General features: G+C 53.3%; 1 protein-coding gene across 2 annotated transcripts; it reads left to right on the top strand.

Annotated features, from left to right (window-relative positions):
* The first annotated feature begins 4,419 nt into the window (after positions 1–4,419).
* Positions 4,420–15,902, top strand: CDCA4 (cell division cycle associated 4). Of its 2 annotated transcripts, none has more exons than XM_045799297.2 (2): positions 4,420–4,534; positions 13,478–15,902. In XM_045799297.2, the coding sequence occupies exon 2, from the start codon at positions 13,484–13,486 to the stop codon at positions 14,210–14,212; it is 729 nt and encodes a 242-aa protein (XP_045655253.1). In that variant the 5' UTR covers positions 4,420–4,534; positions 13,478–13,483; the 3' UTR covers positions 14,213–15,902. The 2 variants fall into 2 exon arrangements, with proteins under 2 accessions (XP_045655253.1, XP_045655252.1); XM_045799296.2 differs by lacking the exon at positions 4,420–4,534 and adding an exon at positions 4,653–6,925.
* Positions 15,903–16,199: the final 297 nt, after the last annotated feature.

Raw genomic sequence — 16,199 nt, 5'->3', positions numbered from 1 at the left:
GTCACCTCCCCACCACCCCACCTCTACCCGTGAGACTGGGGCAGACAGGTGGACCCCAGAGCATGGTCGCCGCTGAGCCCCGGTGTCACAGAGCGCGGTGGGGCAGCGGGGGGCTGTGGCTCCCCTCCTCCTGCCTGGAGGTGGCTGGGCACATGCTCCCTAAGGCTCTAGGAAGGGGCTCTGCTGTGAGGCCCGGAGAGCCACATGTGTGGTTTCATTTATTACAGAAAAGACTGGACTCTTGGACCAGGTCATACACACGTGTGGTAATTGCAAGGGTCTCGACCGACCGTGAAGCCCACAGCCAGTGCATCGCCCGAGACTGGGGACCTGGGGGATGGCCTGCTGTGGACCCTGCCTTCAACGCCTCAATCACCCAACGGGAGCGTTCTCAACAAAGGTCAAGCCCCTGCACTCAGATCAAGCATGGACAGTCCTGGCATCCCAGGAATCTCTCTGGGCCTCCCTGCATCCCCCCATTCCCCTTTCACAGCACAGCCCCACCTGCTTGGAGCTCCGCACCTGTGCAGCCCACGCGCACTCTGGCGTCAGGCTTCCTTTTCCGTGCGCAGCCGTGGCCAGGTCTTAGCCGGCGGTGTGCGTGCTGCCATATGCCCCGCTCATTCTCCTGCTGGGGCACTTGGGCTGTTCTCAGTTTGGGGCTATAATGGAGGCCCCCCCCTTTTTTAAGGTTTTATTTATTTGACAGAGCAAGAGACAGCGAGAGAAGGAACACAAGCAGGGGAAGCTGGAGAGGGAGAAGCAGGCTCCCAGTGCAGCAGGGAGCCCTACGTGGGGCTCGATCCCAGCTCTCTGGGATCATGACCTGAGCCGAAGGCTGTTGCTTCACCGCCTGACCCCCAGGCGCCCTGAGGAACCCTTCCATCGATATTCGTGTGCAAGCGTTTTTGTGAACACATGTCCATGCCTCTGCTGGGCACGCCCCTGGCCGCAGGGCTGTGTGCGCCCCTGCCCTGAGGGTCTCCAGAGCATCTGTCCCGACTCACGGGCGTGACTACCCTTCTTGAGGACAGTGTGGGCTTGCCCCCTGCCCTTGGCTTTTCCATACAGATTTTAGAACCAGCTTGTCAATTTCCAGGAGAACAAGTTAGGGTTTTGATTGGGATCGCACTGACTCTACAGGTACATTGGCGAGAGCCGCTATCTTTACAATGGGGAGGCTTCCAGTCGGGGACCTGGCATAGTCCCCAGCTTGTCTCTGACGTCTGTGCACGGTGGTTTGCGCTCTCCCGGGTACAGCTCTCGCATACTAGTTAGATGCATCTGGTGCTGATGTTTTTGGTGCTTTGCAAAGGTATCATTAAAACATTTTTTAAAATTCTGTACTGGCTTGTTACTTGTATATAGAAACAGGGCCATCTGACGGTTGTGCCTAATTCTTCATTCATTTGACCCATTTATGTGGAGATCTGCTATGGATGGAATGGTGTCCCCTTCCAGTTCCTATGTTGCAGTCCCGGCCCCCAGGGTGACTGTCTTTGGAGGCAGGGCTTTCTGGAGGTTGCTAGAGCTCCTAGGGCGGGCCCTGCTCCCACGGGACTGCTGGCTTCAGAGCAGGGCAGCTCTCTCATCCTCCCACTCCCTCTGCGTGTCAGAACCTTCCCTCCGGCCTTCCAAACTTCAGAGCCAACAGAAAACAAATCATGCGAGTCTAGGTCACCCATCTGTGGGTGACCGTCCACACTGGCTAGGACAAGATTCTTTGGATTTTCTACATTCAAAAACTGATCTTCTGAGAATAATGATCCCAGTTCCTTTCAAATCCTTGTACCTTCTACTTCTTTTCTTGCCTGTTTGCCCCCCCGTCCCCCAGGCCTTCCCTCACGATGCCGGGTAGAAATCTGCCCCTAATTCCTGATCATGGGAGGCAGCTTGCACAGTTTCACTATGGCACTGCTCACTGTAGTGTTTCCTGTAGGTTTTCTGTAAATACACTTTATTTAGGTGAAGGGAGCCCCTTTGTTGTGTAGCAAAAAAATGAACCTTGCCCTAGGAGGTCTGGTCTCTGCCCCTGGGGCCTGGGAGGGGATCCCCAACCCCTGGGATGTTCTGCCTCCCAGTGGGACCTTGGGCCATTTGGTGTGGAAGCCCTGTGTGGGGGAGGGGGGACACCCGGACCCTGCCCCTGCAGGACTCTCGTAGTAATAAACCACGACCGCAAGTATGAGTTCTTGTGAGTTTGGTCAGTCTTCGTAGTGAATTATTGAACTGACGGCGGTCTTGGTGGCCCCCAGACTTGCTGTGGTGTCGGAAGTGAGGGTGGTGTCGTGGGCTGTTCCTAACCTTGCACTCGTGTACTCAGTTTGCTCGGTATTTCATCATGAATGGGGTTGAATGTTATCAGGGGATTCTTGTCCACCTGTGGAGATTTCCAACTATTTCTTCATTTTGTTAATGTCATGAATTATTTTGTTTCATTTGGAATGGTAACCTTCTGTTTCCTGGAGCAACCCTAACTGCGCTGTGCTTTATCTTCTTTTCTGTGTATCGTGGGACTTTGAGTTGCTAATATTTTTGGAACTTTCAAGTGTGGATATGAGTGCGATCAGCCTGCAATTCTTTCTTCTGGCCTCCTTTCTCAGTGTTGTCATCGGGGGTTATGCTGGCCCTTTCATTGAGTTCCTTCTTTATTATCCAGAAACCTTTGTGTGAGGTCAATGCTATGTCCTCCATTTGTTCGTTTTGATACATTCCTGTTCTGTCATTACTTCTCGGGAATAAAATGCTGTTTCTGAAAGTCCGAAAACTACAGTATCAGGGTCACCCACGAGTCTATTATCTGTAGGGGTTTGGTTTTTTTTTTGCCTTGTTTTTTCCCCCACTTTTTGGTCTTCCGTCCCGATAATCCTCTTCATTTTTCATTTTACGACGGACATTTTGGATGAAAAGAGTGACGGCTCTAGAAAACAGACTCACTGCAGAGAATAATTTTGATTTCTGCCAGCCTGACAGCAGGAAGCGGCATCCAGCGCATCGGGAACAAGCAGCGCTCTTCTTCCCGGGCCGAGGGCCCTTCCACTAGGGAAAGGCATTTTCCCTTTTGCTCTGAACTGTGTTAATATCCTTTGCCCAGTTTCTATTGGTTTGCTCATCTTGCTTTCATTTGTCGGGTATCTGTGTATTAAGCAATTTATTCTTTGGCATATGGGTAGGAACAAAAGTTCCCCCCCACTTTTCCACTGTTTGTCAGGTGAACGTTTACATTTGTGCGAGTCACAGCCCATAGTCTCCCCCACCCCCAGCACTGCAGGAACAGAGGTGGACTTTCTACTTCTCCCCTCTCACCCCCCACATCTGTTCTCAACAGCAATGCTCTCCAAGCCCCACTCAGAACCTGCCCCTCTTCTGCCCAGCGTCCAGTGGTCTCCATCCCGTTCCTCCCCCCATGTCACCTTCCCCAGATCCCAAGGCTCCTCCTCTCCAGCCCAGTCCCTTCCCTGTGGTGTCTGCACGGGGAGCCCACCTCACCTGGGCTTCTCCCGACACCACTCATCACCTCGGGTGGCACACAGGCCTGTTGATTTCTTTAGCCCCAGCACATGACACAACAGAGCCCAGAGGCTTTTACTTGCTCAGCACGGCAGCCCTGGACTGCACTCAAGCAACGTTGCTTCAATTAATGGACTCAGGACTTTGTATTCTACTTAAGACCTTTTTCCACTAAGAAATTATTTTTTAAAAAACCTCCCCTGCTTTGGGCTTTCATTTCTTGCATGTAAACCTGGGAAGTCCCTGTATTGACCCCAGGCTGTCCAGGGAGCTGCTGCCCCCTCCTCCTCTCCCCTCCAGTCCACAGTTGACTCCCCTCCGCTCCCCAACCTCTTCCTTCCTCCCCCTCCTTCCATCCCCTCCCCTCCCCTCCAGCCCACCGCTCTCCCACCCCACTCCCCTTCCTAACATCTCTCTCCCTTCCTCCCCGCCCCTCCCCTCCCCCTCACCGCTCTAACTCCCACCCCCCACTCCTCTACCTAAGGTCCCTTTCCCCTCCCCTCCCTTCCTCCCCGCCCCTCCCCCCCTCACCGCTCTGACTCCTCTACCTAAGGTTCCTCTCCCCTCCCACCTTCCATCCCATCCCCTCCTTTCCAGCCCACCACTCTCCACCCCCACTCCCCTTCCTAACTTTCCTCTTCCTTCCATCCCGGCCCCCTCCCTTCCAGCTCACCCTCTAACTGCCCTTCCACTCTCCCCTCCCTTCCCAATCCTCTCCCGCCACGCCCCGCTCCGCTGGCCCTGCGCAGGCGCACTGGAGCCGCGCGCGGCGACCTGGGAGCGGGAGGGGGCGGGGCGATCAGGGCGCGGGCCCCAACGGCCAACGCGGCCGCGCGGGAACTCGCGCGCCAGGCCCCGCCCACGGTTTGAACCGGAGGCCCCGCCCTCGCTCTCTGCCAATCGGCGGGCGGGGCGGCCGGCGCCATGGCGACCCTTTGTGGGCGCGGAGCGGCCCCGCCCCGCCCCGCGTGGCCCCGCCCCTCCGTCGGCGGCGGGCGCGGGCACAGACGGCGGCGGCGGCCAGGTGAGCGTCCCGGCGCGGGCGGCCGGCTTTGTGCGGCGGCGGGCCGCCCTGGGCGCCCCCGGGGCCGGGGGTCGGGGGCCGGGGGCCGCGGCAGGGGAGGGGGCGCGACGCGGGGCGGCCGGCCGGCCCGGCGGGTCTTCCGGCGCCCGGGGACTCGCGCTCGTGCGGCCACAGCCCGAACTTCGGCTGCCCGGTTCTGTGTGAACCGCAGAGCGGTGCCTGGCCCCGGGCTGTAAGCGCGCTGGGGGTTCCCTGGGAGGGAAGCGCGCCAGCCGGGGCAGTGGGCGGCGGCGCCGCCCCCCAGGAAGCCCCTCCGCCTCCCCACCTGGGGCCCGGGTCGGCGCCGGCCCCGCCTGCCGAACCCCGCGTCGGGCCGGCCGGTGTTTCCAGCGCTGACCGGAGGGCCCCGCGCTGCCCGCCGCGCCCTCCCCCTCCCTTCCTCGGGGACCTGTGGTGCGCGGGCCCCGGGTCTCCGTAGTGCTGTGGATTCCTGACGCTGAGTGCGGGGTGCATCCGAAGTCCTTTAGCGAAGCTGGGTTTTGCTGGTACTAGAACGCCTTCCACAATGGCCCAGCCAGGGGCACCATTCTCTGGAACCCTGGAGTCTGCTGCGGGCTGCAGGCCTCTGAGTGTTCACTTTGGCTCCTTTTCCTTTGTTTCTGCGTTTTAATTGCTATGAAAAGGAACGTTAAGGATATTTTGCAATGCTTTCCGTCTCCTGTCCTGTTGTAGACCCAACTTCTCTCTAACTGGCCAGGGAATATCAGGGAGCAAATGATGACAGCCTTGGATGGTCTCCTGCCCTGCCTGCCTCCTGTGCAGACCAGCTGAAGCTGCCCAGTGCAGGGGAGACGGACATCGGGGAGGGCAGTGGGGAGTGGGAACAGGAGAATTCCCAGACCCTGGCTGGTAAACCGTCTTCAGTGGGCTCCTTGTGCCCTCATGCTATGCCACTCAGGTATGTGGGAGGGAGCTTTGCTGTGACCAGGAAAAGTATCAGAACCTCTCTTCCAGAAGTCAGAGTCAAGCTTAACTCCACACATTTTCAAAAGCTTATTGTCTGTGAAATAGGATTACCAGGAAAAGAGCTTACCAGGTAATAGTTTGCTAGGAGATGCTCTGGCCCAAATGGAGGGTTTCCCAACTCTGTTTCCTCTTCTGGTGGCCCTTGGGTTGCATGCACAGGACGTCAGGACTGAGTTAACTGTTCTTTAAGAGAAGAGAAAAAATGCCTGCTTACAAAATTAAGTTTAATATCTTATACACTTCCTGCATATAACTTTATTTTCAAGTTTTGCCATGTTTTACAACTGAAGTTGAAATTCAGAATGAAAAGTCAGTTATGAACCTTTTCTAGAAAGAATGGCAGGTTTAATCTTGGAAAGATGGCTAGGAAGTTTTTTTCAGCTTCCTAAGGGAACATGTTTTCAGGCAGGGAAAGTTTGTGTATTTCATTGCAAGTAACAAAGTACCTGAAATACACTTTTTTTTTTAAGAAAAAAAATTTTTTAAGGTTTTATTTATTTGACAGAGAGAGACAGCCAGCGAGAGAAGGAACACAAGCAGGGGGAGTGGGAGAGGAAGAAGCAGGCTCCCAGCGGAGGAGCCTGATGTGGGGCTCAATCCCAGAACGCTGGGATCACGCCCTGAGCCGAAGGCAGAGGCTTAACGACTGCGCCACCCAGGTGCCCCTGAAATGCACTTTTTAATAATAGCTTAAGGAAAATTTCAGACAGTGAAGATGAGCCCCCACAGGTGGCCTCCGAAGCAGCCCTTCTCAAGACTTCGGCACACTTGCTCTGTCTTCCCGTTATCCTTTGATGGGGTATTTCAAAGACAGTCTGATCATGTGACAGAAACTGAGAGTTCATGTTGATTTGCCTGAAGAACCTGAGTGATCACGAGTGTGCTTGGTGGTGGCTGAAGGTCGTGGTGACAGGTCAGGTCAGAGCTGAGTCTGTCTCCTGTTCTCCAAGCTCTCCTGCTTGGAGTCTAGGGATTGCTGGCCACAGGATGTGCAAGCAGCTGCAGGAGAGGGAGAGGCCACTCGCCATGAACCGTGGGGAGTCCGCCTGGCTGGAATCCCCTTTGTCTTGGGGGCACCCTGATGGGACGGGCACAGTGCCCCTCCCTGGCTCCACCTACCACCTGGGACCCTCAGTTTTTCTGTCTTCTCCAGTTTTCTCTGTTTGGTCAGCCCTTGGTCTGGAGGCTGCTGTGCTCGGACCAAGGGCTAAACACTAATGGCCTGCTTGTCCACTGACATTGCAGGGTTTTGAGCAAAACACTGTTAACCTTGAGGAGTTGATGGGACTCAGCAAGACCTTCTGGCTGTCTGTGGAGTGGATGGAAGTGTGTGATCCCTAATGCTTTTTTGTTCAGAACTGAATGGTGAGTCAGGCTCTGCAGTTAGGACAGCCTGGGAAGTGTGGGGTCAAGTGCCCCAGACCACCATCATGGGCTGCTCAAGGAGCTGTGCTTGGGGTCTGTGTGCCCACCTCCGCTGCCTTCAGAGCCGTACTGTTTGCTGTGTTTGTCCCAAACACCAATGTCTGAGGAGGGCCATCCCCACTGGCCACTTCAGCTTGACGCATCACCCCGACTCGGCTCTGGTGACAGCACCTTGGCTCGTGGGATTGGGTGTGCTGCCCTTGAGCTACTCCTTCTCAAGTCCTAGGTCTGCCAGCATTTTCTTGTACTGAGTGCAACAAAAATTAACAGGTGCTCAGGGTTCAGAACATTTGAAGGGAATAATTAGAGTGACTTTGAACACATACTTGTCCTGGCACGCCGAATGAGATCCAAGCACTTAGCGATGCATGGGAGACAGTACCTAAAATGGTTTAGACTTAAGTTAATGTGGTAGCCTCCCCCCATCAACTTATGTATTTTTCTTTATAATCAGGGTATCATTTCTTTCTTTTTTTTTTTTTTAAGATTTTATTTATTTATTTATTTATTTATTTATTTATTTATTTGACAGAGATAGAGACAGCCAGCGAGAGAGGGAACACAAGCAGGAGGAGTGGGAGAGGAAGAAGCAGGCTCATAGCAGAGGAGCCTGATGCGGGGCTCGATCCCATAACGCCGGGATCACGCCCTGAGCCGAAGGCAGACACTTAACCGCTGTGCCACCCAGGTGCCCCTGGGTATCATTTATTTCTTGCAATGCAATGAGCAGTTACTAGTGGTGCAGTTCGGTGAATCTCACCAATACCGTGCTCCTGTCTAGATGGGGTGAGTCTCCATCGACCGTGCCTGCTCCTCTGCTGGCAACCATTCTGCTATTTTACAACTTAGGTTAGCTTTACCTCTTATAGAAGTTCATAGAAATGGAATCATATGGTACCTATTTCTTTGTTCCTGCTTTGTGATTTTGCATAGTATCTGAGGTTTGTCCACGTTGTTGCATAGATCAGTGTGGATTGTGTTGCTGGGTAGTGTTCCATTGCCAGACACACCACAGTTACCCATTCCGCTTGCTTATTTTGAATCTGAAAATAATGTTTACAACCCGGGGTGGTGAAACAGGTTAATGGCAGGGGCCTGGAGGATGGAGCTGGGCTAATGGCTAAAGGGGAGGGGAACTGACCAGCAAATGTGAAAAAAATCCATCCAGCAAAACCTGGTGGAAGGTGACTTGATGGCGCCTTCCTAGAAAGCAGCGTGATGGTGTGTGTCACGTGCCTCACGGATGCTCCTGCCTTGCCCTAGTAGAAACGCTGCGGAGTCACGTACTGCCAGTGTCCGCCCCCAGAGTCAGACCGCCCCCAGAGTCGGACCCCAGCATCACTGTCACTGGGGAGACTGCGAGCGCTGTAAATGCAGAGAATAAGGCTCAGCTCCTTGTAGTGTGTTTATACCTGAGGGTCACCTCGAGGCTGTCCGAAGGGACGGTCAGCGTTTGCGTGTCATGGAAAATGTGATACGAAAAGCAGAGCTCGCAGTGAACTCTCGTGCACAGAGGAGAGCTGCTTAGGGACATGCTAGGCAGAACCTGCGTTGTACCTGGTTCTCTGAGGGGTCGGCCACGGCGATCTTTTGTCTTGTACTTTCTGATGCTCTTCCCAATATTGTATAGTAAGCTGCGGAAACGAATGAAGGCACCTGAGGGAGAAGAGCAAAGGCAGTTTATTGGAACAGCTGCAGCCAGGAGTGGGTCACCTTCTGGCTTGGAGACGGACACTTGGGGACAGACCGGGAAGTGGCAGCACTGCCCACTGGAACCGTCTTCCAGGGCCGGTGATGGGGATTGCGGGCTGGGGAGGCGAGCAGCCCTTGTGGTTTCGTGAGCAGCACGTTTGGATTTTTCTAGGAAGTGGGGACATATATTAGGGAAGCCGTCAGTTATTGATGAAGGGCTGGCCCTTGGGGGTGGCTGTTACAGATGCTATCGGCTTCCTGGGCTGTGATGGAGATAGAAGTCTGACTTCCTGGTGTTAACCTTAAAAATGAAAGTCAGTTATTTTACTAGCAAAAATGGGTTTATTTGGGCATAGCAGGTGTGAAAAATTGGTAAAAGGACATCTCGTTTAGAATGGCATCAGGAGGCCGGCAAGGGGCAGCGCTCCCGCCACGCACTGACCACTGCAGACCCAACAGGAAGACACACCCCTTGCTCATGGATACTGTGTTACCATCCCAGCAGGAGGAAGGAAGGTTTCCTCCTCCCCTGGCAACAGCCCAGCCAATGAGAGACAGTCACGGCTCAGCCAATGGGAGAGAGTCCCAGCTCAGACAGTGAGAGTCCTAACCCAGCCAATGGGAGACGGGTACGGCCTAGCCAGTGAGAAACGTCTATACTTAGAGCTCCCAGTTTACTCCAATAGACTTTCCGTTTACATCAGCCCTACCTCTCCCCCCATAAAAACGCCTCCTCTGCTTTGTTCTGGGGACTTGAAGCACGGTTTTGCGGTGGCTTGCTTGTACTTGTTTGTAGTTCTGTTATTCCCAGGTACACTCATCTTTTGCTGGTGAAATAACTGGCAGTTTTATTTTTAAGGTTAACAGGACGTGCAAGCTACGGCAAAACCATAGGCAAATCCATCAAAGGAGAGTAAGGAGGGAGATGGGAGGACACGAAGCCCTTGGAGAAAAGTAGGAGTTGGGGGTGAGGGTCTCCCACTGGCTGAGTTGCAGGTGTCCGTTCCCTGTGGGAGATGCAGTGAGCATATTTCCTGGTGGGCCTGTAATTGACAGTGAGTGGTACTGGCCCCCCCTTATAGCTTCTACATTTAGTGAGGTTTGCCCTTTAGTAATTTTCATAGCTGGTTGCTGCAGGTAAGGGGTTGGCGTCCTGGATGGCTCTAGCCGGTATCCTGTGTATATTCAGTCTTTCAAAGCACATATTAACAAGGGCCCTCCCCGGGCTTTTCCTGATGTGATGTGTTCCTAGTGCTGTCTAGGGCTGGTGTTGCCCGTACCAGCTATGGCTGGGCACTGAATTCAGCCTTGGTGCGAGAGGCTCCCACTGGTCCGTCCACTCATGTCTTGGGCTTTCTGAGGACCCTTCGAGGAAAGGGAGGTGGGGCCCCAAGGAGTTGGGTGCTTGGTGTGGCATCTTGATCTGTGCGAGCTGTGGGTCTCTCGCTGCTCCCAGCAGCTCTGGTGTTGCTAACCGACCTCGCTGTGCGGGACTCACGGAAAGGGTGGCTCTGAGTCATTCTGTTGATAACTTGGGCTTCGTTATGTTATCTGAGTGAGTTTGGTTGGGCCCTAAATTAAGTCGGTTGTCATATGGTTGGACTTTTATTATTTTGTTTTTTTAAAGATTTTATTTATTTATTTGACAGAGATAGAGACAGCCAGCGAGAGAGGGAACACAAGTAGGGGGAGTGGGAGAGGAAGAAGCAGGCTCATAGCAGAGGAGCCTGATGCGGGGCTCGATCCCATAACGCCGGGATCACGCCCTGAGCCGAAGGCAGGCGCTCAACCGCTGTGCCACCCAGGCGCCCCTATGGTTGGACTTTTAGATTTGGTTGAAAGAAGATACTAAAAGACAAAGTAAAGTGACTTGCCACAGAGGAACCCTGGAGACTTAATTTTTTTCCCCAACACAGGGTATCTTGTAGTTTGACATAATCTCATATTAATTCTCAATATACTTATCAATCTTAAGCAAGTGCTTTTTACACAAGTATTGACAGAAAAAAAGCTGTGAAAGTTGAATTTGCAGCCACAACAAAAACTTGAATCATTTTGCTACCAGTAGTGAGTAAAATTTTTTTCATGTGTTTGGTGGTAAACCCTTTCATTCATTTATTTTAAAATAATTGATAAGTGTGTGGCAGATGTTCTGGTAGAAGTGGTTGGTGGTTTCAGGCTTCAGAGTTGGTAAGTCAGACCTGTTTGCTGTTCTGGGGAAAGTAGTCTGGGAGGGGAATAAACTACAGTTACTTAACATTTTAAACTTTTTAGTTTGAAATAATTAACAGATGCACAGGCCACCGTGAAGAAATGACGTGGAGGTACACCTGCCTCCCCAGTGTCGGCATTTAAATAAGATGCACAGACGCATGTGTCTTCTGTGTGACTACAGAGCTGAGTGAGATCCTGTGTGCACACACGTGGTTCTGTGCAGAGCACATGCATAGCTTCATGGACCCACTACACCCACCTCCTGTCTAGGTCGTGGTAGAATATTCCACATATGTAGTGTCCATGTGCAACAATTTGAGATTGGCTTTCTCCCTCAGTGTAATTCCCCTAAGACCCGTCCAGGTGGGGTCTCTAGGGCACGCTGCCCTCCTGCTGAGTGGCAGTGTGCAGCTGGTGCCTTGAGTGGGTCACACACTGCCTGGTGCTGGGCTATGTTTCCACTGGGTCATGATGGGTAGAGCTGCTATGAACATTCTTGTGCAGGTTTTTCCATGAAGGTTGGCTTTCATTTCTTTGGGATAAATGCCCCCAAAGTCACTAAATTTTAAAAACTTCTTAAAATGTTAAATGTATAGGGGTGAGATCTATGACATCCAAAGGAAACCCTGGGGACAGGGGTCATTTTTCTGTCTATTTAAGCATGTGGCTGGCAGGAGTGAGTCCTCAGAGGAGCTGCTGGCAGGGGTGCAAATTTTGGGGGCCTGAGCACAGACAGCACAGGCGCCACTCCCACCCCATCCTGGTTCTCTGGGAGCCCCTAGGCACACCAAAGTAATAGGCCAGCAGCAGTCACAGAGCCACTGGATTGATTTTTTTTTTTTTAAGATTTATTTATTTATTTATTTGACAGAGATAGAGACAGCCAGCGAGAGAGGGAACACAAGCAGGGGGAGTGGGAGAGGAAGAAGCAGGCTCATAGTGGAGGAGCCTGATGTGGGGCTCGATCCCACAACGCCGGGATCACGCCCCGAGCTGAAGGCAGACGCTTAACCGCTGTGCCACCCAGGCACCCCCTGGATTGATTTTTCTTAAAAAAAAAAAAAAAAAAAGGAAATCCAAAAATTTGCAAATTTAAAAGACAAACCCTCTTTTTTATTTTTTTAAAGATTTTATTTATTTATTTGACAGAGAGAGAGACAGCCATCGAGAGAGGGAACACAGCAGGGGGAGTTGAAGAGGAAGTAGCAGGCTCCCAGTGGAGGAGCCTGATGTGGGGATCGATCCCAGAACGCTGGGATCGCGTCTGAGCCGAAGGCAGACGCTTAACGACTGAGCTGCCCAGGTGCCCCAAAAGACAAACCCTCTTTATGAATAACTCAGATTAATCACTTGAAATAAGGGGCGCCTGGGTGGCTCAGTCGGTGAAGCATCTGCCTTCAGCTCGGGTCATGATCCCAGGGTCCTGGGATCAAGCCCCTCATCAGCCTCCCTGCTCAGTGGGGAGTCTGATTCTCCCTCTCCCCCTGTCGTTCCCCCTGCTTGTGCGCTCTCACTCTCTCTGTCAAATAAATAAATAAAATCTTTAAAAAAAAGTTACTTAAAATAAAGATGTTTAGCTACTTTACGAACTTGAGAAGAGAGAACTGGATGCATCATGGCTTACCTTTGTTCTGGAAAGGGTAGTCGTCCCACGCTGCTTGCAGTATGCCCTGAGAGCTGGCTCCGGAGCCCTCCTGGTGCCTGGCCAGGTGGTGCAGGTACCAGGCCGGGGCCCAGACCCTTCCCCCTCTGCTCTTCCGTTCTCCAGAGATCTCTCAACCTACAGTCAGTTCAAAAGAGCAGTCTGCTCACATTCTGGCTTCTGAGAGCAGAGATGTGGGGAGCCTGCTATGTGGCATGAGACCGGTGCCACCCCAGAGCCTCTAGGTACCCCCTAACCTACCCCAAGGTGTCTGGTCCTCCAGCTTGCGGTGGCAGCTGGCCCCACCTGTACCCGGTGAGGCGGAGTCCCAGCTCTACCCTGGAGGAGGGGGGACAGGGTTGTCTAGGGAATCAGCCCAAATGTTGTTCCTTGCCCCACCCTCCCCAGCCCAGGGTGTTGCCAGGACCCTGGGCTGTGAAGGCTTGGGTCCTCTGGACCCAAGGGACACATTTCGGCAGGGCTGTGGCAGCCCTTGTAGCGTTCTTGCTGTGAAAGCCCTGAGGGGACAGTGGCAGCCCGTGGCTGAGACCTAGGGTTGTCAGCTTGGGCACAGGCGGGTGGCAGCAGGCAGTCCCGCTTCCCCCACACTCTCCTCCCTTGTGGGCACCAATGCCCAGAATCTGGATGTAGAGTTTCAGCCTTGCTCTTTACAAGTGTATTTCCCGTATTTGTAGTCCATTTATCTTTTCTGATGGAGTCCAGGGGCTGGGGGCGGAGGGTGTTGTGGCTGGTTTAGAGCTCTGTGGTGTGTCAGAGCCCTCCCAGAAGCAGGGGCCCCGTGGGCTGTGGGACCACAGCAGTGGCGTTACTACAGCTGTCCCCCACTCCCAAGCCCATCTTTGACAGTTGCAGACTGGGTCTTGGGGCAGGGTCTGCTGGGGACTCTGGGATGTGCTAAACGGCATCCTCCTTGCTTTCCACAGGGCACGATGTTTGCACGAGGCTTAAAGAGAAAAAGCCCCGAGGATGGGGAGGACATGGAAGGAGGGCTGGCAGGCGCCCGGGCCACGCCTTCCTACAGCCTGCAGCGCCAGTCGCTCTTGGACATGTCCCTGGTCAAGCTCCAGCTGTGCCATATGCTGGTGGAGCCCAATCTCTGCCGCTCGGTCCTCATAGCCAACACAGTCCGGCAGATCCAGGAGGAGATGAGCCAGGATGGGACCTGGCGGGTGGTAGCACCCCAGGCGGCAGGGCGGGCGCCACTGGACCGCCTCGTCTCCACTGACATCCTGTGTCGCTCGGTGCGGGAGCAGGAGGGGGAGCGCCCTGCCCCTGATGTGGGAGATGGCCACACGGCAGACCTGGTTCCAGGACTTGCCGTGGTCCCCTCTGCACAGGCCCTGAGGAGCCCGCAGAGCAGCCTCTGGGAAGTGGACAGCTCTCGAGAAAACAGAGGCGGCTTTCAGAAGTCCCTAGATCAGATATTTGAAACGCTGGAGAATAAAACCTCTGGTTCTGTGGAAGAGCTGTTTGCAGACGTGGACAGCTCCTACTACGACCTGGACGCGGTGCTGACAGGGATGGTGGGCAGCACCCCGTCGGCCCACGCCAGCGGGCTCCAGGCCTTCGCCTCCGCGGCAGCCCCACCTCCCAGTTCCAGCTGCAGGTCAGATCTGGGCGAGCTGGACCACGCGGTGGAAATCCTGGTGGAGACTTGAGAGGGCAGCTGTGCCCTGATGGGACACCTCGCGGATGGATTCATAAGGCATCCAGAGTGCTTGGCCTGTGATGCTCACTGCCCTGCATCTGCGGGCTCAGCGCCTGGTTTGGGCTGGTCGTCCGAGCCAGTCTGACATCCCACTGGCCTTGGGCGCTCGTCCCCTCGGTCCTGCTGCAGCTCTGTGGAGGGCTCGAGTCGCCAGCTCTGTATCCAGCCTGGTGTAACTTTAGATAGCTGAATTTTTTTAAATTAAGTTTTGTATGTTTTGGGCAATATTTTGTCTTAAGATATATTTTTAAACTTTTTATACTTTGATCTTTTTAGATTTTTTCAGCTATTTTCTTAAAAGTATATTTTTTCTATAAACATTTTCTGCTGCTACATTAGAAACTTATAACCTAACAGTTGCAGTGGGTGTATTTCTTTCTTTAAGGTTTAAATAAGGACTTTTTTACATGAAGCTTCACTCCATGTAGTGTACCTAGATCGTGAATTTTCACCTGACATTTGTGTGAACCGTCTCCTGTCTTCTGTGACGATTAGAGCACGTTGCACAGCCCCACCTTTTCTTCTTGAGTGTCATTACCAGATCTGCTGTGCCAGCCCTGTCGCCTTATTACGTGGGGATTTCGGGAGGTTTTATTTATGCCTATTTATATGTATATGTTGGAGGCGAAGGTCAGGGCCCCTGAAGATCGTGGGCACCCCAGGTGTCTCAGGCGGTGCCTTCGGAGGATCTGACTCTCGGGGCCCCTCTTGTGTGGTTTTCCCAGCACGACGGGCCTCTTGTTGGAAGATGCTGCCCTCCAGCGTGCCTGGCCACTGTAGAGGGCCCCCGACTGGGATGGACATTAATCAAGAGAAACCTCACCAAAATGGAGTGGGGAGGCCTGAAGGGGGGCTCTCGCTCCGTCCCACTGGACATCAAGGATTGTCAATCACAGACCCAGCGGAAGAATCCTCAGCAGGAAAGAGTTAAGTACAGGCCCCATAGGAAGAGATGCGCATTGCATCTCCCACCACAAACTGCGGGGGGCAGCACCTCAGCCCCAGAGGAGCCCTCATCACCCAGGACTCCCACCCACTTCTCTCCAGCTTCCTCCTTTCTCCATAAATAATGTTCCTCTCATTTGTTTGTTGGACTTGCCTATGGTTCTGCCGTAGCAGGTTGCAATTCTGTTATTCCTGAATAAACCCATTTTACTGGTAAAAAGGTCAACACTAGCCTGGCTGCTGGACCCACATATTCTGGGCTGGTGTGCTCAGAGGCCGCCATGTGCCAGGTGTGTGTGGAAAGGGTGCTGGACTGGAGAGTGCCCATGCTTGCTCTGGGACGTAACTGTGAGGTTAAGTCTATTAAATCTGGACATTTGTCCTGTATGACTTCTCAACCCCGAGGGTGGTTGACGGGGTTGGTGGAGCAGTGCCGCTTAAGTGAGCTTTGGGGTACCCTGCGTGCTCCCCGTGACCCTGCCCTGGACACTGGGAACACCCACACCTTTGATTTTTCTCACTGGTTTACAAGTAAGCCTGCACTCTCTGCCCCACCTCTGCCCAGCTCCTGCTTGTCCTGCTTTTTCTTCTTTACCCAGCCCTTAGCCAAAGCTGTTTCCTTTCCTGCATAAGCTCTTTCTTTAATATCAGCCATGTACCTGTTGCTTTATTAAAAAATCACCCAGCAAACAAAATGGAAATGTGTTCATTGTCAGCTACACTGTAATCCTTGAGTGGATCTTTTTTCCTAGGTCAGTTCAACTGGATTACCTATTTCACTTGCATGTGTTAAATCGGCGTTTTGCCGAGCACACAGGCTTCGTCGTTCAGCACCCGCTCACTGCCCCAGTTTTGGGGCCGGAGGGAGGGACAGTGCCCTTGGAGGAGCCAGCAGCAGGCTGAGACTTCCACCGGCTGCTTCCTTCAGATTCTAAGCGCGCTTTCTCCTCGCGGAAAATAATGTCTCTGTGTTTTAATAAACAGTAAGCCTG

This window comes from Ursus americanus, chromosome 26, assembly GCF_024610735.1.
Source record: "Ursus americanus isolate L20-20 chromosome 26, mUrsAme1.1.p, whole genome shotgun sequence".
Classification (NCBI taxonomy): Eukaryota; Metazoa; Chordata; class Mammalia; order Carnivora; family Ursidae; genus Ursus; species Ursus americanus.
The sequence above is the reverse complement of the archived record's forward strand: the minus strand, read 5'-3'. Positions and strand labels throughout refer to the sequence as shown.